Raw genomic sequence first — 26,253 nt, forward strand, 5'->3', positions numbered from 1 at the left:
TGGTGAGGGCTGAGGAGGCAGTCTCCAGGGGAGATGAGGCCAGATGGAGATGTGAGGGTGTGTGTGTGAGAGTGAGTGGTGATGTCCCTTGAGCTGGCAGTGAGTGAGATGCCAGTGAGTGTGTGATGGGCCTTGTGAGTGTGAGAGTTTAGAGTGATGAGATGGTTGCCTTACCCTGGCAGCACGGATGAGATCTTTCATCCTCTTTCTGCATTGGATGGCCACCCCTTCTGTGCAGCGTTGGCACTGATCACCACTGCCACCGCCTCCCAAGCTAGAGGGGTGAGATTGCTGGGCCCCCTGCGGCCAGAGCGGGGTGGAGGACATCATGGAGGGCCTCTGAAAGACATTCCAGTGACAGATCACTGGACTCTTCTTGCCTTTCAGAGCCATCTTCACTGGAGCAGTCTCGGGCTGCAAGCATTGAGAACCGTGTGGGCAGCTGGAGTTTAGATATGACCCCCAGAGTGAGGAAACGGCGATGTAAGGGTGTGGTCAGCAATGCAGAGGCCACCTACCAGCGAAACGGTGTGTTTCCTGTGGTTGCATAATTGTTGAGGCAGGATTGGACGATACGGCATGAAAAGCCACCATTGCGACCAGCGGGTAAAACGTCCTTTTTCCCGCTCGCTACCGCACTTAATGCAAAACTAGGATGTTTCCGCCCATAGTCCCGCCATCTTTCCCACCCTGTGATAGGTCCTTTTGAAGGAGGAGTCACAATTTGGAATTTTAGGTACCTGCACATTGCTGGTAGACGAGCTTTCTAATATAAAAACAAAAAGCTAAAAGCTACTGCGGATGCTGGAAATCCAAAACAAAACAAAAACAGAATTACCTGGAAAAACTCAGCAAGTCTGACAGCATCGGCGGAGAAGAAATCAGTTAACGTTTCGACGAGCTTTCTAGTTGGCAGAACGTCCATCAAATCAGCCTTAGAGGCTATTTGAAGTCATAATCCACCCAGTCGGCGTGCTTTCACACATGCAGTAACACACCATCGGGCATGGCAGGGAGTGAAATTTTACACTCCACATATTTTAAAAATGTTTTAGGGTTCAACTTAACCTTGCTCGCTATTCTTTTCTCATAACCTTTCTGTTTCTTATATGAACCTTTTCAATTCCCCCTGTACTTTCCATACATTTCCTGTTTATTCACTGCTTTTTGCACCTGACATTTGTCAATCGCCTCTTTTTCCTTTACACTTATTGTTACTTTGCCATCCAAGGGGTTTTGCTTTTGGATGCTCTCCCCTATCTTTCCCTTTTGCCACTGGAAGCAATTTCTCATTATCAAAACTGTTCATGTAGTTTCAAATCTCACTTGAACCTGCCTGCTCTATAAAGAACAATTCCAGCTTTCCCTGTTTCTCCACATAATAAATAACATTCTTTATTCACGTACCACACTTACTGGATAGAGCCCCTTCCAAAGGCAACGCCCTGCGCAAGGCACTGCTGCCCACCAAATATCAGCACAGACAGATGTAACTCTACCCAGCACATAGAGCCTATCCACATGGATAAACTCACCTGCTGGATAAGTTTCCTCTATTTTTAGCAAGCCCTATGGGAAGAATACTTTGCTCGTCGGGCGGGTATGTGCCCAGTCCGAATGAGCGTAAAACGATGCGCGATGGCGCCAGGCGAGCGTCCCGACTTCATCGCGCACTCGAGCGATATTTCGGGCAGTGGGCATGCGCGGGAGTGCCGACAATTATTAAGCGGCCTATTAAGGTTATTAAAGTCCTAATTAAAATAAATTTTTTGCAAGCAAATCGGCCAGGCGGCCTTTGGATTTTTTGCTAAACCTCATCAACGGGCAGGATGAGGTTTTGATCAGTGATTAAAAAAAAGACATATTTTCAAACTAATTTCTAACATGTCCCTGCTTCAGCTCCCTGAGGAAGTTTTTACTGCGCGCACCCGCACACATGCGCAAACTTCCGTGCTCACTCTCCTCCCCTCCCACCCCCACCCTGGCAGTGCTGAGCGCTGTAGCGCGCAATTCACAACCAGCGTGAAATTGCGGTGGGGGCCTGATCGCGGGCGGCATTCTGTTTTGTGGCTGCTCCCGCTCCCCCCCCTGCCAAGTCTGCCCGATGACGTGAAAACCCTGGGCCTATATGAAAAAGTGTTGGTTTTATAGAGAGACCTCCAGCCCCTAGCAACTCTATTGCTCCAGTAAAGGAGTAAAGGTAACCAGGTACAAGGTGAAAAGAGTTTAATTTTATCCAGGGTACACTTATTAGCACAATGATGATGTACACATTACAAATTACACATTTTCTACATTACAAGACTGACTACACTAATGTCAGTCGTGGCTCAGTTGCCTCTGAATCACAAGGTTCTGGGCTCAAATCACACTCCAGGGCTTGGGTACAAAAATCAAAACTGATACTCCAGTGCAGTACTCAGGGCACGCAGCACTGTGGGAGACGCTGATTTTCAGATAAAATGCTAAACTGCGGCCACCACCTGCCTGCTCAGGTGGATGTAAAAGATTCCATGGCACTATTTATATAGAAGAAGAGCAAGGGAGTTATCCCTGGCATCCAGGGTAATATTTATCCCTCAACCAACATCACAAAAAGACTAATTATCTCGTCATGATCACATTGCTGTTTGTGAGAGCTTGTTGAGCACATGCTGGCTGTCATGTCTCTTGCTGTATGACAGTGTTTACACTTCACGAAGTACTTTAAAGCAGGTTTAGAGTCCTGTGGTCTTGAAAAACGCTATATAAATGCAAGCCCTTCTTTCTTTTTCTTTCTTACACATGCAGCAACCCAGAGCAAGGCAGTCTGATATAAAAATGAACATTTCACCAAAATCAGATATTCCCCAGAACAATAATTCTAAAATGGGAACTTGTCCTGGATCAGGAGCACGAAGACTTGAACTGGTTTCAAGGAAAATTTCTATTTGATAATTCAGCCTTGTTCGGTTGTTTCTATTGTTGTGTTGCCGTTTTGAGATTTAACGTTCAGCACAAGATGACCAACTCTGATGGAAAAAAATAAGGGAATTTCGATGGGGGCGGGAGTAGCCGGCTGGCGAGAATGGGGCCGGAAGGAGCTCAAGGGAATGGCGTGTAGCATACGTAGCCCAACATGGTCAAGGATGCCAAAACAGTTGCCTAAATACAAAACTATGCTTTTGAAAAATTCTACACATAAAATACTTTACTTATAGTCTGCCTCCTTGACCCCATTGGCGATGTGCACACTGCTCCCTCCAGGCTCCGTGCTGATCCCAGACATCCACGTTGCTCCATAATGCACAAACACACACACTGCTGCCCAAATCACCTTCCCAACAGACATACTCAGAAGCCCTTCTCCCCTATCCCTAGCCCCACTCACTCAGCAGTCCCTCTTCCCAAACTTCTTCCCCCCACTAACTCATTCAGAAGCCCCTCTCCCAAACCCTTTTGCCCCACACTCACACTCACTCATTCATTCAGTAGCCCCCCCCTCTTTCCAACCTCCCTCCCTATTTGTTCAGAAGCCCCTCCTATTAAGCCCCCTCCCGCCACAAACCCAGCAACCCCTGTCCCCCACCCTTAGGCCTTCCAGATCCTACCCTCATCCCACCTCCTCCCCACCCCCTCACTGTCAGGCCTGCTAGATACCAGACACCACCCCCTCCAACTTGGGCCTGCTGCTGGATCAACTCCTGCTGCCAGGTGCCCCCAACCACCCACCTGCTGAGAGAACCTCCTGAGAGAGCAAAGGCTGGCCAGTCCTCCTGCTCTTCTGGCCTGTGCTGTGTGGGCTGTGCATATACAGCAGCGCAGTGCACACGCGCAGACACCAAAGATGCTCGGGCAGTGGTAAGAAAGAGTCTGAGCAGTCTTCCTGTTACTGCCTGGCCAAATATGGGACAAACGGCGTCTTGGGAAGCCAACATACGAAATATCGGACAAATTGGAAATTTACGGGATGATCCCGTAAAATACAGGATGGTGGCCTCCCTGGCTCAGTATCTGATCCATAGCTTTAGATAGTGTGTGCCTAACTGCATAGAGCGGTGCTGAGTGACTTTGCCGTTCGCTTTAATTCTTATTCCTTTCTGTTTTTTTCCCACAGCTTCCTCTTGCCGATAGGGTTCCAGGTTTCACACTATGATTCAAACGGGACTCTGGTGACAGAGAACGACACTAAACTGGTGAGCAATCTCTTGCAAACTGAAACCAGACTGACATCCATTGAATTTTTTTCATTTTTCTCCTCTTTCCTCCCCATCCCTCTGACGGGTGATGATTCTATGGAGCTCCATGGGTGTCAGGGCCACTCCTTTACCTCGCCCCCTGTCTCTATTCCTCAGATATTCGCGAGGCACTGATTGTCAGAATGTATTCAACAATGAAGACATTGCAACCTAACTTGGTGCTATTCTCAACAGCCAGGAATCTAATTTAGTTTTAGCATGCATAAAAATATGGCAGTCCTGTGCATTTATTAGTACATCCATACGAACATATGAAATAGGAGCAGAAGTAGGCCATTCGGCCCATTGAACCTGCTCTGACATTTAATGAGATCATGGTTGATCTGTTTGTGTTTCGAATTCCACATTACCATCTACGTCCAATAACCTTTGATTCCCTTGCCAAACATGAATCTATCTATCACTGCCTTAAAAATATTCAATGACCCCGCCTCCGCCACCTCCTGAGGCAGAGTTCCAAAGTCGCATGACCCTCAATTAGGGCAACCCCTAATTTTAAAACAGTGCCCCCTAGTTCTGGACTTACCTACAAGAGGAAACATCCTTTCAACATCCACCTTGTCAAGGCCATTTAGAATCTTGTGTACATCAATCTAATCACCCTTCGCTCTTCTAAACTCCAGTGGGAACAAGCCCAGTCTGTCCAATCTTTCCTCATAAGAAAACCCACTCATCCCAGGCATCAATCATGAAACCTCCTCTGAACTGCATCCAACGCATTTATATCCTTCCTTAAATAAGCAGACCAATACTACACGCAATATTTGAGATGTCATCTCACCAATGTCCTGTATAACTGAAGCGTAATATCCTTACTTTTATGTTCAATTCCTTTCGTAATAAAGGATAGCATTACATTAGCCTTCTTGATTACTTGCTGTACCTGCACACTAACTTTTTGTGACTCATGTACTAGAACGCCCAGATCCCTCTGCACTGCGGATTTCTGCAGCCATTCTCCGTTTATGTAATTCTCTGCTTTTTTATTTTTCCTGCCAAAGTGGAAAACTTAATATTTTCCCTACATTATACTCCATCTGCCCACTACTCAACCTATCTATATCCATCTGCAACCTCCTTCTGTCCTCTTCACAACAACTTTCCTCCTTTGTGTCATCTGCAAATTTATCAAATGCCTTCTGGAAATCCAAGTACAGCATGTCTACAAACTTCCCTTTATCCACAGCGCATGTACAGAACATGTTCCTCCTTCAAAGAACTCCAAAAAATTGGTTAAACATGATTCCCCTTTCACAAAACCATGTTGACTCTTCCCAATTACCTTGAAGATCTCTATGTGCTGAGCTATAACCTCCTTAATGATCAATTCAAGCTAACTGGCCTATAGTTTCCTGTTTTCTGCCTCCCTCCCTTCTTGAATAGAATATTTGCTACTTTCCAGTCTGATGGAACCTTTCCAGAATCAAGGGAATTTTGGAACATTAATACCAACACATGTACGACCTCATTAGCCACCTCTTTTAAATCCTAGGATGAAGTCCATCAGGACCTGGAGACTTGTCAGCCCGCAGCTCCATCAGTTTGTCCAGTACCGCTTCCCTAGTAATTGTAATTTCACCAAGTTCCCCTCGCCCTTCCACCTCCTGATTTACAGCTATTACTGGAATGTTTTTTGTATCCTCTATAGTGAAGACAGAAGCAAAATATTTGTTCATTTCATCTGCCATTTCCTTATTTTCTACTATTAACTCCCCTCTGTCAGTCTCTCGAGGACCAACACTCACTTTACTTACTCCTTTCCTTTTTAAATACCTATGGAAACTCTTGCTATCCGTTTTTACATTTATAGCTAGCTTCCTCTCATGCTCTAATATCTTTCTTCTGATTAACCCTTTAGCCAGTCTCTGCTGTTCTTTATATTTCTGACCAGTCGTCTGACCTGCCATTTATCTTTGCGGAGTTGTATGCTTTCCCCTTAAGTTTGATGTTTTCCTTAACTTCTTTAGTTAACCACAGATGGTGGGTTGTACCCTTTGAATTTTTCTTTACGGTAGGAATATACTTATTATGAGTATTCTGAAATATCCCCTTCAATGTCTGCCACTGCTTCTCTATTGATCTATCCCCGAGCCTAGTATCCCAGTTCACTTCAGCTAGCTCAGCTTTCATGCCCTTTCATCTAGTCTTAGATCCATTCTTCTCCCTTTTGAACTGGATATAAAATTCAACCATATTGTGGTTGCAGCTCCCTCAGGTTGCCTTTACTCTGAAGTCATTAATTAATCCTGCCTCATTACACAATACCAAGTCTAATATAACCCACTCTTCGGAGTGAATGTCCACAGACCCCTGAAGGTCGCAGGACAGGTGGATAAGAAGGCATATGGGATCTTTTCTTTTATTAGCCAAGACATATAAGAGCAGGGAGGTTATGCTGGAAGTATGTAAAATGCTAGTTAGGCCACAACCTGAGTACTGAATGCAGTCCTGATTGCCTCATTACAGAAAGGATGTAATTGCATTAGAGAGGGTACAGAGCGGATTGACGAGGATGTTGCCAGGACTGGAGAATTGCAGCTATGAAGAAAGGTTGGATAGGCTGGGGTTGTTCTTCTTAGAACAGGCTGAAGGGAGACTTAATTAAGACGTGCAAAATTGTGAGGGACCTGGGGAGTGGATGGAAAGAGCCTATTTACTTTAGCATGGAGGTCAGTGACTCAGGGGCATAGGTTTAAAGTGATTGGAGGGGAGATGAAGAATATTTTTTCACCCAGAGGGTTATGGGGGTCTGGAACTCACTGCCTGAAAGGATAGTGGAGGCAGAAACTCTCAATTCATTTAATAAGTGCCTGGATATGCACCTCAAGTGCCATAACCTGCAGGGCCACGGACCAAATGCTGGGATTAGGCTGGGTGGCTCATTTTTCAGCTGGCACAGACACGATGGGCCAAGTGGTCTCTTTCTGTGTTATAAATGTTCTATAATTCTGTTATTTCTTATCTCAGTCCTAAATGATCGACCCCTTATGCTGAGATGGTGCCTCTGTGTATTAGATTCCCAACTAACGGAAACAATCTCTCAGGATCTACCCTATCAAAGCCCCTTCACAATCCTTGAAGTTTCAGTGAGATTGTCTTTCATTCTTCTAAACTCCAGAGAATATATACCCAATTTACTCAGTCTCTTCATCTCCCTGAGGTAGCTCTGCACCTCAAGGAGATTATGAAGCGTGCACTCATCATAGGACAATCCCCTCCACATCCCAGGGGCCAGCTTAGTGAGCTTTTGCAGTACTGCCCACAGTGCAAGTATCTTCTTTCTTAAATGTGGAGACCAAATCTGCACACAGTATTCCAGATGTGGTCTCACCAAAACCCTGTACAATTATAGCAAGAATTCTTTATTCCTATGCTCCAGTCCCCTTGAGGGCGAGGCAGTGGTGTAGTGGTATTGTCACTGGATAGTAATCCAGAGACTCAGGGTAATGCTCTGGGGACCTGGGTTCGCATTCCACCACGGCAGATAGTGGAATTTAAATTCAACAAATATCTGGAATTAAAAGTAAATTAAATGAGATTGTTGTAAAAACCCATCTGGTTCACTCATGCCCCTTTAGGGAAAGAAATCTGCTGTCCTTACCTGGTCTGGCCTACATGTGACTCCAGACCCACAGCAATGTGGTTGACTCTTAAATGCTCTCTGAAATGGCTTAGCAAGTGACTCAGTTGTATCAAATTGCTAAAAACATGTCAATAAAGGCACCTACACCACATAGACTGCAGTGGTTTAAGAAGGCAGCTCACCACCGCTTCTCAAGGGCAATTAGGGATGGGCAGTAAATGCTGGCCCAGCCAGTGAAGCCCACATCCCATGGATGAATAAAACAGTCAACATTCCATTTGCCTTTCTAATTGCTTGTTGTAGCTGCTTGCTAACTCCCTGTGTTCCTTGTATGAATACACCCAAGTCTCTGTAAACATCAACATTTACAAGTTTTGCACCATTTCAAAAATATTCTGCTTTTCTACTCTACAGCTAAAGTGAATAATTCACACTTCCCTACATTATACTCCATCTGCCTTCTCATTGCCCACTCACTTAACCTGTCTGTATCTCTTTGCAGCCTCTCTGTATCCACCCCGCAGCTTAACTTCTTGGTATCATCAGCAAACTTTGATACTTTACTTTCTATCTCTTCATCTAAGTCATTAATATAGTGTTAAGAAACTCAAATACTTACCTCAGAGGCCGGGAACTCCGATTCCTGATGAACCTCGGGCTTTCTGCGCACACGGCGGCCAGGAAATGGCCGCACATGCTCAGTTTTTTTTTTAATGTCTTCAGGCCGAGGACTGGCCCTGCGCAGCTGTGCAGGAGAAAAGAAGAGGAAACAGTGTGAACAGGCAGATCAGATGACCTGATATGGAGTGCCATCACCAAGTAGGTGTCCCAGGGAGCAGGACATGGGAGGGGGACAGGGAGAAGGTCCCAGACCAGGGAGGCGGACAGGGAGAGGTCCCAGAAGGAAATCCCAGGTGAGTAACAAAGACAGGGATCAAAAATAGGTCCTGTTAAGTTGAAAGAAAGGAGCAGAGAAATAGGCTCCAAGTTAAAGAAAGAGCTGCAGGGAGCAGGCTTGAAGCAAAGTGAGCTTGAGAGACGTCCTAAAAATCCGAAAAGGTAGCTGAAGATTGGTGACCCCCATGCTGTGGGCTATGGGGGCAAAGGCACCCCTTTGGAGCAGTGGTGTTGTGCTTGACATGGCTGAAGATCTGAAATTGTGCTTGGAAGATGAAGCATGAGTGTATTCGGAAATCCAGGGGAGAGGAATCTCAGAAGGTGAGATTGGCCGTCAGTAAATCCATCCAGGCAAATTTTAGAGAGAATTTGAAGACGAGATCTTCAGATGTGGAGATTGGAAACCCTCATGAGAAAGACAAAGCTTCAGTGAGATTGGTTGGCTCACAATGTGACAAATGTCTGGGTGGGTTGTTGAGAAATCCATGGAATCTTCTTAGGTTGCATCTGTCATTTATTTTGTAGTGTGGTGTGTTGGACCACAGCCCTCCTGTTAGTTCACATGTACCTTACGCTCTAACATTCAGGGTAAGTATAAGATATAAGGTATTGTGAAATGTTTTATCTTTCTGAACTTGTATAGCAAAGTTTATTTTTGTTTGTTCCAAACCCATGAAATCTCGTGTCTTTATTCACTTAGTACGTGTCTTGAATCTCCAACTTTATCTACTTTAAACAAAACATTATTTGTCCTTAACCAGATCTCCCACAACAACCTGGGATCTGAACAAGGATCATAACAATAGATTGTAAATAGCTGAGGCCCCAGCAGTGATCCTTGTGGAACTCCACTATTCAGTTAAAAGCAAAAAACTGCGGATGCTGGGAATCCAAAACAAAAATAAAAATACCTGGAAAAACTCAGCAGGTCTGACAGCATCTGCGGAGAGGAACACAGTTAACGTTTCGAGTCCGTATAACTCTTCAACAGAACATTCCACTATACAGTGTCTGCCAACTTGAAAATGCCTGTTTATGACCACTCTCTGCTTCTTGTCCATTAACTAATCCTCTATCCATGCTATCTATCATATTACCCCAACTCATTGAGCCTTTATCTTGCTCACCTTTTGGATGCATTCTGGAAATCCAGATAAACTACTGCTACTGTTTCCTCTTTATCTACCCTACCAGTTACATCCTCAAAAAAACTTAATAAATTTGTCAAATAGGATTTTCCTTGAGTAAAACCATGTTTACTTGTTTGAATCATAATATGCTTTTCTAAGTGCAATTTAAGTCTTCCTTAATAATAGATTCCAGAACTCCCCCAACAACCGATGTTAGGCTAATTTTCTGTGCCCGCTAGCGTCGGGTGTCATGGCGAGTGCGAGTGGACAATAGGGCGGGAAGACCAATAATTGGTCTCACAACGTTGTGAAAGCAGTTTTCAATCGTTTGCTCCGTCCGTTAATGGCGGGCCGTGTTTCCCGCTACTGCACATTGGGAACTTCATTATAACACATCTGCATGTTATTATGATCCAAACTAGCTGAAATCATCGCCCCACAATGGATCATCCGAGCACCTCAGAGTGATTGCTCACCAGCTTCACAACAACATTTATAAAGTGTGTACCTGGTGAGCTGCACTTGGAGGGGAACTCGGACGTGAGTGCACACTAACGTTGCGCAGTGCTTGTGAGGGCTGCCTTTTGGACCTGCGCATTCAGGTGAGGGCACAGGCAAGCTGCATTTTCACGGTTGGCTGACAGTGTGGTGCCGGGGCAAGGACTGCACTGTGGCTGAGGCGAGTTGTGGGGGTGCAAGGGCTGCACTGTGGCTGAGGCGAGTTGTGGGGGTGCAAGGGCTGCACTGTGGCTGAGGCGAGTTGTGGGGGTGCAAGGGCTGCACTGTGGTTGATGGCGATGCACAAGCACATGCGGTTGGGTTGAGGGGAAGGGAAGCGGCCACACATTATGGAAACCTTGTATGAAGTGACCATTCCTCCTCTGCAGCTGAGACAGTTCAAGCACAGTCACATTGACAAGCTTGGAGTCGGGCCTCTAGCTTATCTGCCCACTCAAGCAACGCAGAGGTCTGAAAGTGCCACCAAATGCTCCAGAGCTTTTCACCCCTTGGGCATAGACTGCAAACTAATGAGCATTATAGTGGACTCTAGAGCAATTGGATGACTGGGCACGTTGTACAATCTCCTTGTGAAAGCTGGCTGTGGAGCAGTCACTGGTGGAGGCGCTCACAGCCCCTTGTAATGTAATCATTCCGGTTTGGACCAGTCCACCCCATGGTTCAAGCTAACAGTGCAGTTTGCAGTGCAGGTTAGGAGAATGCCTGTGCCTGAGCTGAGAGCACAGCGTGCAGTCCAGTGGGCAAAGCTGCTGCCAATCGGTCAGGTGGAGTGGGGCAGAGGAGGCTGGGGTTTCGGGTAGCCATGCGGTGCACCAAACTCTGGCCATTCAATTGGTGGCCAGCACCCTCTGGGGCCTTCAGACTTAGCCAAGAGAGGTTCTTAGCACACTGAAGCTAACCCACATGTCTCTCTCGTTCATCCTGCAGGAGTACATCAGGAGCATGGAGCCTGGTGATCTAGCTGTATGCCTTATTGCTTACAGTAGCAGAGAAAAGGGAGAAGAGAGCGACGGAGGGGTCCGGCTGGGCAGAGGTAGGAGCAGCACCCTTCGGAAGAAGGGACAGCCGGGGCTCCCATGCATGCTGCTGAAGAGCCACAGAGAGCTGTCACTTGCTGGCGCCTAGCTAGACCCAGGGTATACAGAGGGTGCTTGTAATTCCTGTAGCTGACCCAGAACCAATATCGCCAAAGCCTGCGCATGTTTTGGGAACTGGGCGGTCACATCTACCACCTGCTGCAGGGTTTGGTGCCATAGGGACATGGAGCGCATCCACTGCCGTTAGCTGTTAAAGTGACTGCGGTGCTCAGTTTTTATGCCAGTGACTCTTTTCAGGGCTCCACAGGTGACCTCTGTGGAATATCACAAGCCTCCATGCACAAATGCATCCATGAGGTCATGGACGCCATCTTCGCGATTGCAGCAAGACATCCCTGTTCCTGTACTCGAATCCTTTGGCTATGAAGGCCAACATACCATTTGCCTTCTTTACCACCTGCTGCACCTGCATGCTTACCTTCAGCGACTGGTGTACGAGGACACCCAGGTCTCGTTTCACATTCCCCTCTCTCAATTTATAGCCATTCAGATAATAATCTGCCTTCCTGTTTTTGCTACCAAAGTGGATAACCTTACATTTATCCACATTATACTGCATCTGCCATGCATTTGCCTACTCACTCAACCTGTCTAAATTGCCTTGAAGCCTCTTAACACCCTCCTCATTGCTCACATTCCCACCAAGTTTCGTGTTGTCAGCAAACTTGGAAATATTACATTTGGTTCCCTCATCCAAATCATTGATATGTATCGTGAATAGCTGGGGGTCAAGTACTGATCTCTGCGGTACCGCACTAGTCACTGCCTGTCACTTCGATAAAGACCAAGTATTCTAACTCTTTGTTTCCTGTCTGCTAACCAATTCTCAATCCACGCCAATGTATTACCCCGAGTCCCATGTGCTTTAATTTTACACACTAACCTCTTATGTGGGACCTTATCAAAAGCTTTCTGAAAATCCAAATACACCACATCCACTGGTTCTCCCTTATCTATTCTCCTAGTTATGTCCTCAAAAAACTCCAGTAGGTTTGTCAAACATGATTTCCCTTTCATAAATCCATGTTGTCTTTGTCTAATCCCGTTGATGTTTTCTAAGTTATAAAAGACCCGAGTATGTTGCTGACTACTGGTTAACTGGTCTGTAATTCACTGTTTTCTCCCTCCCTCCTTTTTTAAATAGTGGGGTTACATTTTTCACCCTCCAACCTGCTGAGACTGTTCCAGAATCTACAGAATTTTGGAAGATGACAACCAACACATCCACTATTTCCGTGGCCACCTGCTTTAGTACCCTGGGATGTAGATTATCAGGCCCTGGGGATTTATCAGCTTTCAGTCCCGTTAATGTCTCCAGCACTATTTTTTTAGTAATACTAATTTCCTTCAATTCCTCCTTTTCACTTGACCCTTGGTTCGCTAGTATTTCTGGGAAGTTATTCGTGTCTTCCTCCATGAAGACAGAACTAAAGTAGTTTTTTAATTGCTCTGCCATTTTCTTGTTTTCTATTATAAATTCTCCCATTTCAGACTGTAAGGGACCGACATTTGTCTTCACTAATATTTTTCTTGTTACATACTCATAGAAGCTTTCACAGTCTGCTTTTATGTTCCCTGCAAGTTTACTCTCATGCTCTATTTTTCCCTCTTAATCAGTCTCTTGGTCCTACTTTGTTGAATTCTGAACTGCTCCCAATCCTCAGGCTTGCTACTTTTTCTAGCAAATTTATATGACTCCTCTTTGGATCTAATATTATGCTTAATTTCTTCTGTTAGCCATTGTTGGGTCGCTTTTTCTGCTGTTTTTGTGCCAGAAAGGAAAGAAATGTATAAATCACAGATGCCAGCCTTCAGCCAATTCAATTCACTCCATGTGATATCAAGAAATGGCTGAAGGCACTGGATACTGCAAAGGCTTTGGGCCCTGACAATATTCAGGCAATAGTACTGAAGACTTGTGCTCCAGAACTTGCTGCGTCCCTAGCCAAGCTGTTCCAGTACAGCTACAACACTGGCATCTACCCAGCTATGCGGAAAAATGCCCAGGTATGTCCTTCACACAAAAAGCAGGACAAGTCCAACTGAGCCAATGACTGCCCCCATTAGTCTACTCTCGATCATCAGTAAAGTGATGGAAGGGGTCATCAACAGTGCTGTCAAGTGGAACTTGCTTAGCAATAATGTACTCACTGATGCTCAGTTTGGGTTCTGCCAGGGTCACTCAGCTTCTGATTTCATTGCAGCCTTAGTTCAAACATGGACAAAAGAGCTTAACTCCAGAGGTGTGGTCAGAGTGATTGCCCTTGGTATCAATGCCGCATTTGACCGAGTGTGACATCAAGGAGTCCTTAGCAAAACTGGAGTCAATGGGAACCAGGTGGGAAACTCTTGACTGGTTGGAGTCATACCCAGCAGAAAGGAAGATAGTTATGTTTGTTGGAGGTCAATCATCTCAGCTCCAGGACATCACTGCAGGAGTTCCTCAGGGTAGTGTCCTAGGACCTACCATCTTCAGCTGTTTCATCAATGACCTTCCTTCCATCATAAGGTCAGAAGTGGGGATGTTCGCTGACGATTGTACAATGTTTAGCACCATTTGCGACTCCTCAGATACTGAAGCAGTCCATGTGCAAATGCAGCATGACCCTGGCCAACAAGTGGCAAGTAACATTCACACCAAAAAGTGCCAGGCAATGACCATCTCCAACAAGAGAGAATCTAACCATCACCCCTTGACATTTAATATAATTTCCATCACTGAATCCCCCACTATCAACTTCCTGGGGATTACCATTGACCAGAAACTGAACTGGACTAGCCACATAAATACTGTGGCTACAAGAGCAGGTCAGAGGCTAGGAATCCTGTGGCGAGTAACTCACCTCCTGACTCCCCAAAGCCTGTCCACCATCTACAAGGCACAAGTCAGGACTGTGATGGGATACTCTCCACTTGCCTGGATCAGTGCAGCTCCAACAACACTAAAGAAGCTCCACACCATCCAGGACAAAGCAGCCCGCTTGATTGGCAACCCTTCCACAAACATTCACTCCTTTCCCCACTGACGCACAGTAGCAGCAGTGTGTACCATCTACAAGATGCACTGCAGAAACTCACCAAGGTCCTTTAGACAGCACCTTCCAAACCCGTGACCACTACCAGCTAGAAGGCAGCAGATAGATGGGAACACCACCACCTGGAAGTTCCCCTCCAAGTCACTCACCATCCTGACTTGGAAATATATTGCCATTCCTTCACTGTCACTGGGTCAAAATCCTGGAACTCCCTCCCTAACAGCACTGTCGGTGTACCTACACCACAGAGATTGCAGCAATTGAAGAAGACAGTTCACCACCACTTTCTCAAGGGCAATTAGGGATGGGCAATAAATGCTGGCCTAGCCAGTGATGCCCACATCCTATAAATGAATTAAAAAAACACAAAGGTATCCTGCAGGTTCCCAGGGAGTATCCATGACTCCTATATCCTCAGTAGGTCTCAGATCCCTGACGCCTTCCAGGGTCCTCAGCGGCTGAAGGGTTGGCTCCCCGGGGACAAGGGCTACCTGCAGAGGAAATGGCTGATGACCATTGTGCGGTTGCCTTAGACTGCAGCAGAGAATGGTACAATGAGGCTCGTGCTGCAACTTGCGCCTTGGTGTAAACCATTGCAATGTTGAAAATGAAGCTCTGGTGCTTGGACAAGCCTGGTGGAGCCCTGCAGTACAGCCCACAGAGGGTGTCACGCATCATCGTCGCCTGCTGCACCCTTCACAAACTGGCACTGCAACAGAGAGAGGAGCTGGCTGAAGAGGAGATGGAGGAGCAGCACGTCTCCTCCGTTGAGGAGGATGTTGATGGGGCTGAGGGTGAGGAGGTCCTTGAAGGTGAGGATGACAGTGATGAGGCCATTACACTGGCCAAATGAGGCAGGGGTGCTAGGGAAACCCTCATAGCTGATAAATTTGTGGAGGATGATGATGACATGCAGTGAGGAGACACTGTAGGTCCTCACATTGTATCTGCGGACGTTTGACTCCTGTCCGGCTGATGGCAGTGCACATACCCTCTGTGATAAGGCTCCTGTCATGGAGCCACAGTGGGTTCTCATAGTCCCTTCATCCCAGGAGGATAATGACAACATGCAGTGGGGATACTCCATAGATCTTCACATAGCTGATGTGAATGTTTGACTCCTGTTGGCTGATGGCATCTTGCTTGTGCTCTGTGAACAGGGTCATATCATGGAGATGCAGCAGGGAAACTTTAACTTGTCTTGATCCCATGGCATCCTTTGTGAGCTGAACCCTTCAGGACCACACTGTCACCGGGCACGGATGCTGCTGGGATGACAGGGCCAGCACATCTCAAAGGCGCTGGGAGCACACAGAGAGAATGAAAAACTCTGTGCCGCCATCCCAGGAGCAATGATAAGCCCCATCGAGCTCTATACATGACTTATGTGACCAGTGACAGTGAAGGCGCACCATCAGTATGGTGGAAAGGTTGCACAAAGGACAGGGAAGGGGCCTTGGACTGAGAAACCTGCCTTCATCTTGTGCAGGGACCAAGGTTCCACACCTGAGGGTCCAGGCCTGCTATCAGGGTCCTGCAATATGGCAGGGGCACCCTCCTCGGCCTGTGGAGCTGGATTTGCTGGGGTCACAGGAAGAGGGGATTCGAATGGGCCGGACACTCCCGGAGTCACCTGGGTGGATGGCCCTGGGGTGTGCACCTGCTGATCCTCCTCCCTATGGGTGCCTGAAGGCCCTGACTGACTCCTTGAGGAGAAGGGGAACCTGGAGTAGATCAAGCTGCCCTGCACCCCTCTTGCTTTGACACCGTTGGAAGCCCATGCAGCAGTGCAGGACCAATGTCCTGGACCGAGGTCTCCATGCTACCAGTGTTGACCTCGGTGCGTTGGCATGCTGGCGTTATCAACTCAGACTGAAGGCAGATGGACTCCTCCATTATGCCTTGCAATCTGAGGAGTGCAGTGGACATCTCTTCCTGGTGTTCCTGAGCTTGCCTTTGCAGCTCCAGCAACTGAGGTATGACTGAGCCCAGAGGCTCATCATCTGATTCAGACTCACAAATATCTGGCCTCCAGCAGTCCTCCGAGTGCCAGAAACCTGGAAAGTCTCTGCTGCTGCCTGTTGTGGATCAGACAGTGCGATGTGCTCACCAGATTGTGAACCCGTGGCTGCTCTGAAGCTAGGTCCCACCGAGGTGTGTGTCTCTGCGCTGGTGAAGGGTGTGGGTGCATGCTGGGACAGGACTTCAATGAGGCTTTCAGCAAATTCCTCTTCTGAGGTGCCTTCAGGGCTTGAGTCAAGGACCTGGTTCTTGGACTCCCTCAGTTGTTTCCCAGATGTGCCTGTGAAAGCAAGGAGAGATAATTACTGCATGGCAGTGGCCTGTGAAACAGGACACATCACTCGCGGCATGGTTGTCTGATGGATGCTGCTCTGCTGGACCCTCACTTGGTAGAGAAACACCAGCCTCACCGTCAATACAGGAATGGTCCAGATCTTCGCTGGCCCTCCTTGATGACTTGTCCTCCGTGAGGATCTTGATTTCAGGCATTTTTCCACCAGTCTATGACCTCTCCCTTTTGTTGTGTGCCAGCGTGTCCTGCATGAATACAGATAGAGACCTCTGGCATATGTGGGTGATGAATGGTCCCACGGACAGGTTGAGAACAATGAAGGTGTGTGTGGGAGAATGAATGGTGATGTCCCTTGAACTGGCAGTGAGTAAGATCCCTGTGGATGTGTGATGGCTATGTGAGTGTGTGAGTTGAGAGTGATGAAAAGAATGACTTACCCTGGCGGTACGGAGGAGATCATTCATCCTCTTTTGGCATTGGGTGGCATTGGCATTTGCAGGGTGTTGGCACTGACCACTGCTGCCACCGTCTCCCATGCTGGATTGGTGACCTTGCTTGTTGGTCTTCACCCAGAGTGGGGTAGCAGGCATCGCGATTGGCCTCCATGTCATCCAAAGGACATTCCAGAGACATGTCACTGAATCGGGCCGGGGGTGGGGGCGGGGACGGGTGGGGATTGCAATCTTCATGCCTTTTGGGGCCATGTTGCCTGTGCAGCTATCCTGGGCTGGAAGCACTGAGAGGTGTGCGTGCATCTGCACTTTAAATATTGTTATGATATAGCAGGTGGCAATTGCCAGGCTGACCAAATCCTAAAGGGAAACTTGGCCAAGCTATCACAATGATTTGCAATTTGTATTTTTATTACAAGAAGGCATGAACACTGAAGTCAGCAGTAAAGATTCTGCTACCACTTTTGGAGATTTTAAATATTAAATTAAAACATTTATTCACGATAGAAAAGAAAACTTAAACACACAAGATTACAGTTACACAGTTAAATTTAGTCTCACAACATTTCCCAAAAGATTTCTACTTAGCTAAACCCCCAAAATAGACACCCTTTTCAGGCAACAGTCCAAATATACTCTTAATCTATAAAGCATCCAGTAATATTACCACACGGCACCCACTGTTTCTATAAGGGAGATATTTTGCAGCTTCTCTCTCCCTCTCACTCGACAATGGAATTCCAAGGCTTTTAACAAAACCTTGCTTTCTGGAACAGATAAGCACTTCTCTGGAGTTGTGAGAGGGTACTTTTTACAGGTCTGTCTTCGTATAGCCCACCTTTCAAGATCTCAGATGGCCACTCACATATAGCTTTCAATCTGTCCTTAAATATATTTTCTCCCCCTTTGATCTCTAAATTCATTGTTTTAAGCATTCTTTGGAAGCTAACTTTCCCAGAATATAAAAACCTTTCATGTTGTCATTATGACCAGCAGTTTCGGGAAAAATAAACTTAATCACTTTACCTTATTTACTTATGATTTTTTGCCAGTTGTAAAACTTCCGGTCATGTCTCTTTGAAATTCAAACAGCTACCAATCGCTCCTCACTTACCTCATAATGTGAATCCCCATTCATATTGTATTTACTGGGAGCTCATCTTAGCCCACCTATCTCCATTTCAAAATGCCTGCTTTTATACTTAACCCCTTTGATGATTCAAGCCTTACGGTCTGACCGCCTTCAGTTTAATCACATTGAATGATATTCTCTTTACAAGATGGCACCCAGCATGAGGAAGCGGCGAGGTGACAGTGTGGCGGAAAATTGGAGGCCGCCTGCCCGTGAGACGGCGTGTTTCCTGGGAATGCATGATTAATGAGGCGGGATTGGGATGACACGGCATGAAAAGCCACCATTGCGGCCGGCGAGCAAAACGCTCTTCTTCCTGCCCACTACCACGTTCATCTAGGATGATTCTGCCCGCTGTTTTCTCTCTCCCTCCTTTCTTGAAAAGTGGTGTAACATTTCCCAACTTCCAATCTGATGGGACTGTTCCCAAATCTAAGGAATTTTGGAAAAACATTGTTAACACATCCACTATCTCTGAAGATATCTCTGTTAGAGCCCTAGGGTGTAAGTCATCAGAACCCAGGTATTTGTTGGATTTTAGTCCCTCAAGTTTTGCTCTGCTGATATTAATTTCCTTAATGATCTCATTCTTTTTAGCCCCTAGGTTACCGTCTATTTCTGATATGGTATGGTCTTCTACTATGAAGACAGGCACAAAATATTTGTTCAATGCCTCTGCCATTTCCTCATTCCCCATGATAATTTCTCCTGTCTTTGCTCTTAAGGACCAATGTTTACTTTAGCTACCCTCCTTTTTACATACTTACAAAAGCTCTTACAAATCTGTTTTTATCTTTCTGGTTAGTTTACTCCCATATTTTTTCCCTTATTATCAATATTTTGGTGGCCCTTTTCTGGCTTCTAAAACACTCCCAATCTTCAGACTTGCTACAGTTTTTTGCAACACTTTAGGTCTCTTCTTTTAACCTAATATTGTCCCTAACTTCCTGAGTGAGCCACCAATGGGTATTTGTTGCTGCATTTTTATTTTTCAATGCCATGTATTTTTGTTAAATATTTTGTATTGTTTCTTTAATTTCTTCCTACTCCCATTTACCTCCATACCTTTTACGATATTTGCCTAATTAACCCCAGCCAGTACTCCCCTCATACCTATGTAATTGGCTTTGTTTAAGCTTAAGGTTCTTGTTTGTGGTTGGAGTATGTCACTTTCAAACTTAGCATGAAATTCAATTGAATTATGATCACTATTTACCAGAGGATATTTTACAATAACATTCCCAATGAACCCTGCTTCATTGCACAATGCTAGATCTAAGATAGCTTTATCCCTATTCAGTTCTACAATGTATTTCTCCAATAAACTGTCATGAAAACATTCTACAAATCCATCTTCTAGACCCCACTGGCCAATTTGATTGCCCCAGTCTATATGAAGATTAAAATCCCCCCACAATTATTACATTTCCTTTGTTAGAGGCTCCAATAATTTCTTGTTTACTGCTCTGTCCAATGATGTAAGTACTGTTAGGGGGCCCATAAACTATTCCTACCAGTATTTTCCATAGTATTCCTTAAGCAGCACCTTCCAAACCCACAACCACTACCATCTAGAAGGACAAGGGCAGCAGATACATGGGAACACCACCACCTGGAAGTTCCCCTCCAAGTCACTCATCATCCTGACTTGGAAATATATCGCTGTTCCTTCACTGTCACTGGGTCAAAATCCTGGAACTCCCTCCCTAACAGCACTGTGGGTGTACCTATACCACATGGACTGCAGCGGTTCAAGAAGGCAGCTCGCCACCACCTTGTCAAGTGAAAAGGGGGGTGGGCATTAAATGCTGGCCTAGCCAGTGATGTCTACATCCCGTAAATTAATTAAAAAATAAATTTCTGTCTCTTGTTTGTTCTTCCTAATTTCCACCCACACAGATTCTACTTCATGACCTTCTGAGGCCAGATCCTTCCTCACTAATGTCCTTATACTATTGCTGAGAAAAGGGGCATGTTGAAGCTTTTTGCCTTGTACTCGTCAGGACACTTTGCAAGAATACCAATATAAGCTGAAAACAACAATTTATATTGTATGAGAAGAGAGTGTTGACTGGTTGGCAAGTGGACTCTGATTGGTAGAGGCGTTGCGATGGAAAATGCACCAGTGATGGTGACTGACAGTTAACTGCTGAGCATTGTTTGAAATTTAAACCAGGCAGCTTGATTATGGTTGGTCAAGACATTGCCCTGGGGGTTGAGTCAGTGAATGGCTGACACTTATTTTGTTTAGCTGAAACAGTTGCATGTTCTTTCTGTCTGCAAAGAACAGGGGCCTGTGTATTATTATATGTAGCTTCCAGTATATGCGAATGCGCCACACTGCCAGCCCAACTGACAACCTTAAATTGGCTGTCAACGTAATTTTTAGCACACCAAGGATTATTTAGCAAACGTTATCCAATCACGGAATCACATCTAATGTCGGACACCGTGTTTCGAGCTTTTCAAGCATGGACCAGTTGGGTACGATCTGTACCTTGCCCATTGTGAACAGCGGCCGGAATATGTTGTTTGACACTATCCACCAGTCTTTGAGACATACGGCCTGAATATCTAGCATCACACTGGCACTGAAATTCATAGACCACATTACTCATTGGTGTGATAGGCAGAACATGTCTTTGGCTTGGTGGCAGCGTCCTGTTAGTGGTGAATACCACTCGTGTTGCTACTGCATAATTATCAGCGTGACACAGCTAGCTTCACCTGTTGCACAAATTTTTGAGATTCCTTGCACTTCCAGGGTAATCTGAGGTGGAATGGTCACTTTTCAGGGTCGAAAGTGATGGCCTTAGGCCCGTTCAAGAGTGTGCGCGATATACATTGAAGTGATCTGATCAGGGTAGCCATTATCCTACAGGGTGCCTTTGATGCCCCTATTTCAGCATCAAGTTTGCATGATGAGCAAATGGCTCGGACCCTGTTTACAAGTTTTCTGATAAGGCCAATCTTATAGCGTGTGGAACTGTAAGAATCCCAACGTGTATATTGACCAGTACAGGTAGGCTTGCGGTAAACCGTGGTAGAGAACCCCCTGGCAGATTTCTCAACTAGAACGTCAAGGAAAGGGAGTTCATTTAACTGCTCCATTTCAAAGGTGAATTTGGGTGCAGAATGGAGCCCATTAAGACATGTAAAGAAATTATTACATGCAGCTGCGGATTTAAATAAAGCAAACGTATCATCCACATATCGGAAATATGCGAGGGGTAGGAGGTTAGGTGTCATTCCATCGAAGACACATTTCTCATGGAACCCGAAAAGATGTTTGCGAGAGCTGGGCCTAGAGGGGATCCCAGGGCAACATTACCTATTTGGGCATGCATGGCTGAACTCAACTGCATGAGTTGCCGAGTTCAGTGAATACTGATTCACACAATGGTGGCGGGTCTAGATCACCATGAAATAATGCTGCAGCGCAAATATCTATGGCTTCCTTAAGTGGAACATGGTGATTAGGCTAGCAATGTCAAATGAGCACATGGACACAGCATTGCTATCGATATGCAAGTCCTATATGGTGTTCGCAAAGGTGAAGGAATCCTGTGTATGTGGAAAACTTGCTTAAAACTGGTTGTAACAATTTGCCCAACCATGTGGCCAATTAATGTTGTGCAGAACCATTCATAGCTAAGATAGGGTATAAAGGGACATCACTTTTCTGTGTCTTGGGCAGCCCATACATATACGGACGTAGCAAACCGTGAGGACAAACCCTGTCATATATATCACATGGCAGCTCATCAATTTTACACAAGTCCAGCAAGCATATTTTTTTAGCTTACTTTTGAGCAAGGCTGTCTGGTCACGTTGAGCAACAGGTCCAATGGATATGAATCTGGACCTGTCATTAAGAATGACGTGCATTTTGTTGATATACTCACGCTTGTTAAAGATGACTATTCCCGTTCCTTTGTTAGGTTTACAGATGTGTATGTCCAGGTTAGTCTTAAGGCCTCACAACGCTGTAAGACATTCGCATTGCATGTGAAAGTCAGACAGGTCGTTCAGAATCCCACAATATGCGCGCGCTAGATCAGCTAGGCGTAGCTTCAAGGATTCAGCATTTTCAGTGGTTGCTGGTTTGTGATGGGATTATCGGGAGCAGAGGAGTTTGAACTCAGCAAATACCTCTTTCCGTTTGATTTGCGATGAAGACGCACCAAAATTGAAACCATGCGCAGGAATGAACTCCTTTTCTGAGAGCACATGGCCCGAGAGATTTCACGTGTTTAGTGACATCGTTAATTGTGTTGCCAAACTGCTTCTGCTTAAGTGAGTTTATGGTGCGGACATGTTTCAAAAGGTTATTGTTTATGGTGCGAGCATCTATTGAAACAACAGACCAGCATAAATGGATCAAATCGAAAAATGGAAGAAATTTGCACATCTCAGACCAAGTGCAGTGTTGGGCACAGTGTAAATGAGCAACCCTAATACCAATCTGTTCAATCTCATCACGCTTAAACACTCACTCGATCGTGGGACTCTTTCTCATTTTAGCATTAGTGATACGTTTGGAAATGAAAACCTGCACAATCTTGGGTTTAAAACACTTTTGGAAACACTCAATAGAGAGCTTACCTGTTCTTAACTTACCTGTAAGTCAAACTATGTTGTTGATGTCCCGAATTTGGTCTTTGTTGTACCTCTGTCTCAGGTATATAAGCAGTTGTCTGGTAGTAGAGAACTTGAGTATTGCTGAAAAAAGAGACATGTTGAAACTACTTGATATAACCAGAAATAATCGTTGAGTGACATTTTCTAAACTGCAAACCTTAATTAAAATACAATTGAGATAGCAGGGCAGGTGATGTGTTGCAGCTTTAGCATGTGGGAGCTCATGTATGCCAGTGTGATCCACAGCCAACATATTTGCAGTAAGTGTCAAGAAACTTCAACTCAGAGTTGAACAGAATTCTGAGCTTTGAGACCACGGTGATACATCAGGGAGTGGGTAATTTACTTGGACACTTAGTTCCAGGAGGCAGTCACAACCCTTAGGCTTTAGGTTTGGTCCATGGTCAGGAACAGTAGGGTGTGACCAGGAGTGAGGCAGGCAGAAGATCATAAGAAATAGAAGCTAGAGTAGGCCATACGTCCCTTCAAGACTGCTCTGCTATTTAATAAGATCATGGCTGATCTGATTGTGGCCTTTGCTCCACTTTCCCACCAGGCCCCATGACCCTTGGCTTCCTTGTCAGTCAAAAATCTTCCTCACTCAACCTTGAAAATATTCAACGTCCCAGCCTCCACTGCTCACTGGAGAAGAGAATTCTACACACCAAAGACCTTCTGGGAGAAGAAATTCCTCCTCATCTCTGTCTTAAATGGGAGACCCCTTATTTTGAAACTGTGGCCCCTATTTCTAGATTCCCCCTCCACGAGGGGAAACACTGCCACGGGACCAGAAATTCTTTCCCAGAGCCAGTGGATCTTTTGCTGATCCGTCAAATTTCCCGCCCCTCCTGCGACGATTCCCGCTGTGGGAGGGACCAGAAAACCCCCGCCTACCTTCTCAGCATCTACCTTGTCAATTCCCCTCAGAACCTTATTTTGCTGAAAAAAGAGACATGCTGAGGCTTTCCGTCTGTAGGCCGCATGTCCCAAAGACTGGCAGATTGTATCAAACAGCATGACGATTGCAAGATGAAAATCTTCCAGATGTCTCTTTTTTCAGCAATTCTCAAGTTCTGTACTACCAAAAGACTACCATGTCCTTATGCCATCCTTTACTATCGGGGCTACCCCCTCCTCCTTTACTATTCTGCCTGTCTTTCCAAAATGTTGTGTACCCTGGAATATTTATTTCCCAACCTTGAACACCTTGTAACCACATCTCTGTAATCACAATTAGACCTAGACCATTTGCCTCTAATCGTGCCACTAGTTCATCTATCTTAATGCAGATGCTTTGTGCATTCAGATAAAGAAACTTTAATTTAACTTTTTCCTTCAATTCCCTGCAATGAACTTACTGGCTGATCTACAATTTCTGTTAAAACCCTGTGTTCCTCCCTGTCCCATCCTGCTTGTCACTACACACATCACTATACTGCCCTGATGCCTCGACCTTTCTCTTCAGATTTCTAAATCCCCCTTCACCCGAACCTTCCCCCCTAAACCCCCCCCGCCCTTCCATTCCCACACTAGTTTAAAGCCCATGTCCGTACCCTAGCTATACGATTGACCAGGGCACTGGTCCCAAACCTGTTCAAGTGGAGCCCATCCCAATGGAATAGCTCACTCTTCCTATCATCTAAGTTGCCAAATAGTGAATAATTCAAACCCCAAAACAGATCCTTGTAAGACACCCCGACCCCCTTTTCCTTCTCTCCCACTGTCAGTGAATCTTCAGTCTCCAGCCTCTTCCCCAACATTACCCCAATATCTTTGTTACCCTTGTTCCCTGATGGTGATGCCAATTAATATATGGAAGAGTTCTTGTCACTGGGTCTGCTTGGAGTGTTTGGTGTAGCAGGAAGTTTTATGCTGAGGTATAATCATATTTCCTACAGTATCACTGCTACTACGAAGGTTCCGTCAGAAGATTCCCCGGATCCCAGGTCTCTGCCAGCACCTGCTCCGGACTCAGGTAAAAAAGCTAACAATTCCTTCTCAGATTGTTAGATGTCTTAAGCTGTAGACTGTTCAATCATTTGGTTAAGACAAAGGTAACATAGTGGGACTATCACTGTACTAATAATCCAGATGCCCAAGTGAAAGCTCTGAGGATATGGGTTCAAACCTCATCATGGCAGCTGGTGGAATTTAAATTAAAGGAGTAAATCTGTAATATAAAAAAGCTAGTTTCAGTATGGTGACCTTAACAATCATTGTTGATTATCATAAAAACCCATTTGGTTCACAGACGTCCTTTAGGGAAGGAAATCTGCTGTCCTTACCCGGTCCGGCCTACACGTGACTCTAGACCCACATCAATGTGGCTGACTCTTAACTGCCCTCTGAAATGGCCTAGCAAGTCATTCAGTTCAAGGACAATTAGGAATGGGTGCCAAATGCTGGCCTTGCCATTGATGTCCACACCCCACGGAAGAATGAAGAGGTTTAGGTTTACTCATATTCGAACTGTTCTGGGATGAGTTTATTCAGCAGTGTAGTGGTTATATTAGTAATCCAAAGGACTAATGATCCAGTTTAAATTCAGCAAGCATGAGTTACTCCATACATAATCTTTTCATTTACTTCATGTTTAGCAGGGTATGGATATGTTTTCTCTCTCTCTCTCTCTCTTTCTCCTCCAGTGCCCTGATTGTTTTCAGTAATCGAACTTACATCATTGAGCATCTTGAGGGGGATAAACGTGGCCGCCATGTGTTATACAGACCTGAAGATCTCCCCCCAGCACCAAGCAGCTGCGGAGTCAAAAATGCCCCCCCTGAGTTAACCCTGACTGAGCACCTTCAGCGTTCACAGAGGGTGAGTCATGAGCACTGCAGACAACTGATGATCTACCTATAGGGCGGAATTTTCCCCTCCAGCCTGCAGTGAGTTTTGCGGCGGGTGGGAATGGAAAATTTGGAGAAAGGTCAAAAATCAGGTTCCCGCCGGTGGGAAACAGTTTGGGAATTTCCCCCTTGCTAATTTCATGGTGGGTTAATGGTGGATGGGGTTTCCCGCTGATCCATGGCGGGAACACCATTTGCTTGCATCACCATGTCATGAATGCTCATTAAAAATGCTACTTGCCGGAATCATGTCGCCCCTCCCAGAATTAGACCGGCTTGAAACGTGTTTGGAGATAAATGGCGTGCAGCTGTCGGCCCTCACTCCGTTTCTGACTCTGAGACGAGCGCAACACTCAAAGCCCACGT

At 45.7% G+C, this 26,253-nt stretch overlaps 1 protein-coding gene across 1 annotated transcript in view; it reads left to right on the forward strand.

Annotated features, from left to right (window-relative positions):
* The window catches only part of LOC144688623 (disintegrin and metalloproteinase domain-containing protein 12-like), an 812,806-nt gene that overhangs the window by 41,222 nt on the left and 745,331 nt on the right, over positions 1–26,253 (forward strand). The window contains exons 4-6 of the mRNA XM_078555419.1: positions 4,097–4,175; positions 24,937–25,013; positions 25,684–25,858. Coding sequence (XP_078411545.1) covers positions 4,097–4,175; positions 24,937–25,013; positions 25,684–25,858 — 331 coding nt within the window. The remainder of the gene's footprint in view (positions 1–4,096; positions 4,176–24,936; positions 25,014–25,683; positions 25,859–26,253) is intronic.

This window comes from Cetorhinus maximus, chromosome 1, assembly GCF_964194155.1.
Source record: "Cetorhinus maximus chromosome 1, sCetMax3.hap1.1, whole genome shotgun sequence".
Classification (NCBI taxonomy): domain Eukaryota; kingdom Metazoa; phylum Chordata; class Chondrichthyes; order Lamniformes; family Cetorhinidae; genus Cetorhinus; species Cetorhinus maximus.